This window comes from Triticum aestivum, chromosome 4B (genome assembly GCF_018294505.1).
Source record: "Triticum aestivum cultivar Chinese Spring chromosome 4B, IWGSC CS RefSeq v2.1, whole genome shotgun sequence".
In the NCBI taxonomy this organism is placed as follows: Eukaryota; Viridiplantae; Streptophyta; class Magnoliopsida; order Poales; family Poaceae; genus Triticum; species Triticum aestivum.
The window spans coordinates 433,095,800-433,104,624 of record NC_057804.1 but is presented as its reverse complement, the minus strand read 5'-3'; the positions used below and the strand labels follow the sequence as shown (position 1 = coordinate 433,104,624).

The 8,825-nt window shown below is 46.1% G+C and overlaps 1 protein-coding gene across 4 annotated transcripts; it reads left to right on the top strand.

The window, feature by feature from the left end:
• The first annotated feature begins 2,193 nt into the window (after positions 1-2,193).
• On the top strand, positions 2,194-6,737 carry LOC123092557 (uncharacterized). Of its 4 annotated transcripts, none has more exons than XR_006444730.1 (4): positions 2,194-2,492; positions 3,505-5,101; positions 5,820-5,898; positions 6,632-6,737. XR_006444730.1 is itself a non-coding variant. In XM_044514357.1 (4 exons), exons 2-4 carry the CDS (start codon positions 3,597-3,599, stop codon positions 5,862-5,864), a joined length of 510 nt encoding a protein of 169 aa, XP_044370292.1. In that variant the 5' UTR covers positions 2,199-2,492; positions 3,505-3,596; the 3' UTR covers positions 5,865-6,625. The 4 variants fall into 4 exon arrangements, 1 of the variants encoding a protein (XP_044370292.1); XR_006444731.1 differs by lacking the exon at positions 6,632-6,737 and having other exon boundaries at positions 2,196-2,492; positions 3,505-3,666; positions 4,126-5,101; positions 5,820-6,625; XR_006444732.1 differs by lacking the exon at positions 6,632-6,737 and having other exon boundaries at positions 2,197-2,492; positions 3,505-3,666; positions 4,759-5,101; positions 5,820-6,625.
• Positions 6,738-8,825: the final 2,088 nt, after the last annotated feature.

Sequence of the window (8,825 nt, the reverse complement as noted above, 5' to 3'; positions counted from 1 at the left end):
CTTCATGCACGTGGCCCGGAGGCGCAGTTGTCGTCACTTTGATCTGAAGCGCCGGATTATAACATATAACACGAGAAAATGCCACATGACAAGAAATTATAACCTCACTGCCCAAAGGAGACAACATGAATCCCGACGGACAAACTAGACGAGGAACAAAGCTCAAATTAAAGATAAACTCGTAGAAAAGGGGTCCGTCGATAGATGTCCTAATTAACATAGCCGGCTTGACCTAGATGGCAGCCGAGTAGTCACTGTTCGTGCATGTGCCCCCAATGACTAGCCCAACTCAGTTGTCGCTGTTTAACCCTCGCAGTGATCCAAAGCACATGACACATAATTTTGCGAGATGACAAGAAATCTTTTTTTAGATTTCTCACCACAACTACAGCCATGTATAACATAGCCTGCACGATATGTAGACGATAGCCAATCCAGGCATGTCTGCTGGAGTCTGGTCACATGCATGGATGAACTGATCTTCCGTGTCTTGCAGGGATCGTCCAGGCACCAACGTAGTACAACACTTCTCTAGTACTATCGCTCGTCACCCGACTTGCGGGGCCGGGGAGTGTGCCTATGGTCGGTTCTCAATTGTCGTCCCACATGTGTGTGAGAACGCAATATGACGCGTGTTCCATTCGGAGAGCAGCGTGCCAGACCGACCGACCGTCTGGGGTGCGATGCGAATGCGACGGGCGTGCTGTATACTATGTACATGTGTACCGCCGTTTTCTAGACGCTTTGCTCCATGGCGCGGGTGCAATCCATGGATACAAAATTAGTATACTGTATACTATTTAAAAGTCGAGGGCGGGGCTTTTCCTGCCCGGTAGGCGGCGGGACAGTTCCGCATAGAGCATGGTTAATAATATAGCCAGCTGCTGGCTATATGATGTTGCCATGTCACATATAGCCAAGCTTATAGCCAACAAGTACAATAGCTAGATATAAATATGTACTACTTTGTTGATATATGGCCCACCCCACTCTCTCACAAAGTACCTAGGAGCACGTGCTGCAGCCGGCTGTTAACTAGTAGCCCGCTTCTCTTCTCTCTCCTCTTCTCTCTCTTCCAAGTAAGGAAGAATATAATATTTAATGTCTTATAGCTCACCTACATCACCTTATTGTACTTGCTCCTAGTCGGCTCGACAGAGACGCGAGAAGACGAGGGAGTAGGCTACTGCAAACATAGGGTTGTGTGATTTGACAGCGAGTTACTGCTGGACAGGTGGGGCCCGTGATTTGACTTGCCATTATCATTTTAACTGCGGCGCTACGACCGGCATGAGTCTCCCGATTCCTGACCACCTCCATATAAGTGCCTCTCCCAATGCTCCACCATGTAGTAGTAGAGGCTGGCTCTTGCATGAGAGCCCACTTCTCCACTTTTTCCTAGCCTCTCTTTCCTCCACATATGCAAAAATGCCATGTAAAGCGCACTATTGTACTTACTTGCTCCTACAGGTGCTTAAGCTTGCCACATAGGCATAAAGTCTGATGTGGCAAGTTAATCAAGAAGAGAGAGACTAGTTTGGTGACCCAAGGAAGAAACGGTGCTAAGCGCGTGTATTTAGGTGAAAAGCCAATTTTGAGTCTATAGCTAATTAAATGAAGCAAACTTAGCAACACCATTTCATTGGAAGAGGTCACTCCTTGGCAAATGCAATAAATACTAGTACTCCTTGTGTCCCATTATATAAGAACATTTTTGACAGTACACTAGCTAGTGTCAAAAATGTTCTTATATTATGTGACGGAGGGAGTACAAAGAAAGAGATACACTACTAGAAACTGGGAATTTGCCATCAGCCAGCTCTTTGCCATCTGCCAGCTGATGGCAAAGAACGTCTTTGCCATCTGCTTATAAAAAACAGATGGCAAAGAACTGGCAGACGGCAAAGAACATGGTTGCCATCAGCCAATTCTTTGCCATCTGCTAGTGGATGGCAAATAATCTTTGCCATCTGCCAGCAGATGGCAAAGAGGTTGGCAAATACTGTGGCCGTCAAGAGTGTAACGGCATACCAGCCCCACCTCTTTGCCATCTGCCAGCAGACGGCAAAGATTCTTTCCCATCTGCTGGCAGATGGCAAAGAGATGGGGTTACTTTTTTCCAGGTAAAAAAAACTGTGGGGTTATCCCCTCCCTCTCTCCCCACCCATCCAGGTAAAAAACAAATGACGTTCGCATCTCCTCATCCACGCACCGAACAGCCCCCGTCGATGGCGCTCGGCCCCGTCGCTCCCCCGCCCCGTCGCCGGCCCTCCCCCGCCCTGTCGCCGGCCCTCCCCCGCCGCCCTGTCACCGGCCCCGTTGCTCCCCCGCCCTGTCGCCAGCCGCGTCGCTCCCCCGCCCTGTCGCCGGCCCTCCCCCGCCCCGTCGCCGGCCCTCCCCCTCGTCCATGACCTGCCCCGTCGAGGTCCAGGTCCGCGATGGATCCGCTTACGCCGGCGTCTTCCACACCGCCTGCCTCGACGCCGGATATGGTGCGCACCCCCCTCTCCTCCCTCTCTACCGTAGATTTCTTTTGGTCTGGTTTGGGGTTGGCGTCGGGCCCTGGGATCACGTGAATGGCGCTCGGGCCGTGATCCGGCTGCTGGGTGGAGATGGTGGATGCCGCGTGCCTAGTGCCTAGTGACACGACCTGGTTTGTCTCTGTTTTTTTCTAGGAGAATGGGTTGTGATCCGCTTGTTCGTCGACAGGCCCCGGTCGCCGGGATGCCGCATTTTGTTAGTATTTCTTGCTGGGGCTGCAGCCGAGGGAGATGCATAGTGGACGGCGGCAGAGCGGGTCGGTAGAAGCGTGGTCGGAGGCGGGGTGGTGGTGTGATGGCTGGGCGGCGCGTGCATGTGTTGCCGTGTTGGGGCTGTGGTGGCTTGTGTGTGGTCTCTGCTAGGCAATGAGAGATTTAAAGTGAGATGATTAAGAGGTCCGGCGCCTTGAGCTCGCACCCGGCCGTCCAGCGTCGCTAGATCCCTCCGGGTAGCGGCTTCCAGTTGCCTGGCACCGCCCGCTCCTCGACCTCGCGCCCGTTCAGGGGCGCCTCGTGTCGTCGGGTGTTGAGAGCTGCAAGTACCTTAAATTTGTCACCACAACCCTTCTCTGTTTCATCCTCATACTACATCGTCATACGCCGCCGTTGACTTCCTGTCGAACCCCCGGTTGGCAGGAAATGACTGAACTCGTGATGTTCTTTCTTCCAGCGATTTCGTTTGCTGGTCTGCTCTTCGCTCTTACTATTTCCAGTATTTTTTTGTATAGCAGTTAGATATTGGAGGTAGCTGTGTGCTATCTATGGACCATATGGTACTGCTCGGAACAACCTGATTGCGTTGCTCCAAGTGCAATTGAAATTCGAACACACCACATTGCTCGGCTGTATTTTATAAGAAAGAAGTTAGGAGAACCATTGACTGATTTCATTGGAGGAATGAGGTACAGTGGTTATATGCATGGTGATTAAATCAAGTTTTTTTACCTATGCTTCCAACCCGTAGGTGAATTTGTGTCTATGCTCTGTGGCGTCGATCTGTAAATCTTCCGATGCTATTTTGTGCCATATGGGCAAACACTAAGTTCTGAGGAAGAGATGTCATATGTGTACCATATGGACAAACCACTCTACATTCTAAAGGACGGGCAGAACGTGCATCCCCTGGGTATGTTTATTTATTTACCATTCATTTTGTTAAACATATTTAAGTGCACTTGAAATGTTGTTGTCTTGAATAGTACAAGTTCTGGAATGAAAGGAAAATTCAGTACTCCATAGGTTTGGTGATCAATTGTCGTTCTTTTAATTGACGGTAGACATTGTTGGACAGGGAAATTCCCCCCTTTGTCATGTTTTCATGTCAGGGACTATTAAAAATAAATTATACTACCATGTTCTGTTTTTATATCTATTACACTGTACTGTCCTTGTGATTATAATCACAAATGATAATCTACATAATCCACCATTTGAAACGATTAATAGCTCTTGCCAGAAAAGAGGATGAACATAAAAATATCTTTCTGCAGTTTAGACCTGTTTGCAAGGCCCCTTATGTATACATTACCAATGCAGTACTATTTATTATCCATGATTTTTTATTACTATTATTATTCTCTTTTAGTGAGGAGCTTGATAGGAAGAGATCTCAAGCGCGATCTCAAGCGCACACACTATACGAGGCTTCAGGAGGAAGGATTCTATGCTGTTCTATTATCTCCCCTTCTAGAACAGTTTTAACATGGTCCCTCTGTAGTTGTTTCTGTATATGTACCTTGCATAGGGTATAGTTCATGGTGATAATTCCATTATATTTTTATCAATACACCACATCAATCTTATAACTAGCTAGAAGAAACGGCCTACCTCATGCTCCCGTTTGAGTCTTGTGTGCAAGCTCATATTATGAAATGATATAAGCATGCTTGATTCAAGGAAGTTGCTGGTCTGATGTCACGTTATACAACTTGTCCTTCTACATTCCTGAAGTACTAAAAAATGGAAAGTAATGCATTTCCTTCTAATTCATATTTTTATTTTTGATTGTACTACGAATGTATATGAGATTATCATATATTTTGTAGAACGATCGCCCTGGTCGCTGTTTTATTCCTCTGTTAATCTATTTCAAATATCTTTAATCAGAGTCAAAGCATGACATAATAGTTGGGTGTTTAGCTGTGTTTTTTCTGCATCTCCATCCAGATTTGTGTCCCAGATCATGGAGGAATTACTCTCTCTGCTGGTGCGTTTACAGTGCATTATTTGTAGTTCTATTGGGAAGACAGTTAGAGACCCCGAGAGGCTGCTGCGAGCTGCTATTCCCCTCCTTGAGCTGGCGGACTGATGATGGAGGACCCGCCCTCTTCGCTGCACCGGCGCCGCCGCTGCTACTTCTGCTTCTGTTGCCCGTTGGCCCAGGGCGGCACATGTCCTCTGCTTCTAAGGCTTCTTCTGCTGATGGTCTTCAAGGTGCTGCTGCTGCTCCCAAGCTGTGGCTGGCTTCGCTGCTGCAGCACCATGCCATCTTCAGCGACTCACCAACGACGGCAGCTCCTCCGCTTCAGGGCTACTGCGGCATGCGTGTCTCCCTCCTCCAGGTGCACTCGTCGGCCTCATTCTTCTGGCCCAAGTGCTCTCCAAGTCTATTATGAGTAGTTCAAGTCTGAATGAGTAGTTCTTCCTTGTTTCTTGGGGGTAATGTGCAGTAATGAGCAGTTCTTCGTTGTTTCTCCAAATCTTGTGAGCTGAAAATCTAGGTTTAGTCATTTTCAATTGTCTAAGTGGATAACATGCTTTTTTAGTTAAGCCGGACAGTTGATCAGTTAGAAATCTATGCTTTCATATTCAGTTAACAAGCTGTGAGGTGAGCTAGTGCTGAACATTCTTGCTATAGATGCATCATGCTGTACTAGATGAACTTGTGACTATCCTGTTGTTGATGAAGTTGTGAGTATCTTGCTGCAGATGCATTAGTTGTTGATTCATCCTGCTGTAGGCTGAAACTTGTGAGTATAGACAACATTTGTAGATGAACATTTTTTGGTCATCTACCACAAAAATTGAAACTTCCAAATATTTGTAAAAGTTTGGAGCAGCGGAGGGAATATGTTTGCAACTCAATTCTGCAGACATTTTACACTGAAACTTGAGGGAGTTTTGCAAAGTTCTACAGCATGATGACATTCTGCAAACATTTTTTTTACTGAAAACCACTAATATATCAAGTGGTGTCATACTACACTGCTCCACCCTGCTACTGACTGAACTGGTTTTGAGCTCACTAATTGATGCCATTCGCTCACTCACTGCTCTCAGGGAGGCTGTGCGGCACCGAGCGGGTGTACGGCGAGGTCTTCGTAATGGCGTCAAGTCACTCTTGCCATATGGATCATATGTAAGCTCTTCCTACTCCTACAGGAGTACATTTTCATGCTTCAAATATGAACCTATGTCAGGGGAAAGCAGCAGACCATAAGCAGCATGTCCATCTTTTTAATTTATGCAGATTTAGTAAATTATTTTCTTGATCGTTTTGGAACCATTTGTCTCTGAAGCAAAATAATGTGAAGTAAGATTATGCCATTATGTTAACATTATGTGTAGTAAGATTCTGCCATTTTGTGTCTCTGCATTTCAATTGTCAACACATATTGATCTGTGTATTGAACAAAACATATAGGCTGTTCTTCGAAAGTTTGAGTATTGATTTCAGAAAGAAAAAAAGTGTCGCCGCTAATGTATTGATAGTACAGATGCTGATGTTAATTTGGACACCTCGAAGCATTTATTTATCCTTTTTTGTTGAAATGGAGTCTGTACAAATGGAGTATGGAAATGCATAAATCTGAACTGACCAAATGGTACGATGCTCAGTGTGTAAGATTGATCAATTGATCAAGATTACAAAAGAATGCACACAAGGAGCATTAAAAGGCATAAAAGGAGATTTAATTTTAGGTTGATTGTTTAGTCCATCACCATAGCACTTTTTTCCTAACACTTTCGACAACCATAGCACTTTACTGAACTTGTACATGCACTCCTTCTAGAGTACTCCTTCAGTACATGTTCAATTGTAGTCTTCTTCTTCTAGTCTTCTTCTAACTTTCTTCTTTCCCATTTTGTAGATTTGCTTAAGATCACAGAAGCTTGGGTTGATGGAATTCTTGTCTTTAGTTTTTGTTTTGAGTTTGTGAAACTTGCTACCTATGATGAAACTGTGTAATATTGATGAAACTATGTATATGTATGAATGAAACTGGCTACTATTGGTAACATGTGTTGGATATGTGTTCGATATATATGTGTTCATGACTATTGGTAATATGTGTTGAATATGATATATTGTTCATATAAATATATTTGTGTTTGATTTTCTGTGAAAATGAATTGATATAAGAAAATAATAATTAAATGGGGCAATATAGGCACTTTGCCATCTGCTGGCAGATGGCAAAGAGCTTTGCCATCAGCTGGCAAAGAGGCCACGTGTCATCTACATGTAAAATTTGGGCTGGCCTATTTGGGCCCTTTGCCATCTGCCAGCAGATGGCAAAGCTCTTTGCCATCTGCCAGCAGACGGCAAAGCATCCAGCCTTTGCCATCTGCTGGCAGATGGCAAAGAGCCTGCAGCCTTTGCCATCTGCTGGCAGATGGCAAAGTATGTCGTTAGCCTTCTAACGGGGCTAACCCCGTTAAGAGGCTTTGCCATCAGCCAGTAGATGGCAAAGCCACAGGCTCTTTGCCATCAGCCAGCAGATGGCAAAGAAGCCTTTACCGGCAGGGTTTCAGACAAACTGTATGCCATCTGCTGGCAGATGGCAAAGCCTTTGCCATCCGCCGACCATGCCTTTGCCATCTGCCATGGCAGATGGCAAAGTGCCAGATTCCATTAGTGATAGAGAGGAGTAAAAAAATACACTTATGGCCAACTTATAGCCAACCTTGTTGTAGTATGAGTGACTAAGTGATGACTATGTATGACATGCCAACATCAGATAGCCTAACGCACCATGTTAAATCTCCAAGGGCGCGACCACGTGAGCGACGCGACGGCCGTGGTAGGCGCGACCATGATACGGGCTGCTGGCAGCCATTGGATCTGAGATCAAACGGTCGCATGCTAAGTTGCTGAAAATTTTAAGAATAACCCTCCAAGATAGATATTCACCCATAGGTCTAGCATCACGCCATGCAACCGTTCGATCTCACATCCAAGGGCTCTCGGAAGCCCGTATCATGGGACAATGGAAAGCCACTACCCTGCCGTTCGCACACTGGCAGTTCGCTCCTACTCTTTCCCGCACGTACTTTAATACTATGGCGGTTCGCTCCTAGTCGTCCCGTCCATTCACATTACGGCAGTTCCACTAATCCTAACCCTCCTCCCAAATCCATGGCGTCCCAAATCTCCCCGTTCGGCGGTGAGTACAAGGTTAGAACCATCACCGGCGATGAGTTCGACGTCATCTACACCCGTTCTTCCGCGACGGTGAAAGGATGCCTTTCTCGCTTCAGACGCATGTTTGAATACTCAGATGATGAGTGGGTCGCCGGGCTAGATGTTGAGTACACCACAGTCGCGGGACGAGAGAAGGATCTAAAGGACGAAGAGAGGAAGAAGCCCACCGTGATCCAGGTTTGCGTGCATGACTTATGCTTGGTCTACCACATATGCCATGCCGACGTTGAGTGCCAGGATTTTAAGGACTTCCTCGAGAGCAACATAGTCAAATTCGTTATTGTAGACTTTGGTAACGACAAAGAAGTCCTGCGTCGGATAGGCCTCGTTGTAGGCAAAACCTTCGACCTCCAAAAGAATTGGCTGGTGTCCTCTCGTCAGCCTACAATGCTGACCCTGGCAGGAGCCATGGTTCATCCTTCATACGGTAAACTGGAGAAACCTCCATACACGTTTCATCGTCATGCATGGCAGCGGAATGTACTAGATATAGACCACATCCAGTATGCTGCAATGGATGGCTACCTTTGTTTCAATATCTACAAGGATTGGATGAAGAGCAACAACCAAGTTGGCGGTTCAAGCAAAGAAGTATCGGCCAAGAGGAAGAGGGACAAGGACGAAGTCGAGGACGTGGACGAGGACTCCAAGTAAGGTGGCAGTGTCGTTGCTCATGGCGGTTCTAAACTTCTAATGCGGTGTCTACCAGATTAGTTGCATAGTTTAATTTCAGGTGTGCTTAGTTTAATTTGAGGGGTGTGTTGTGCTGAGCCCCCAGAAGAACTATGTTATGTTTCTTCTCGTTACTTTAACTCTTCAGTATGTACATACTAGTACTAGTATTTCTTTAATAGAATTTA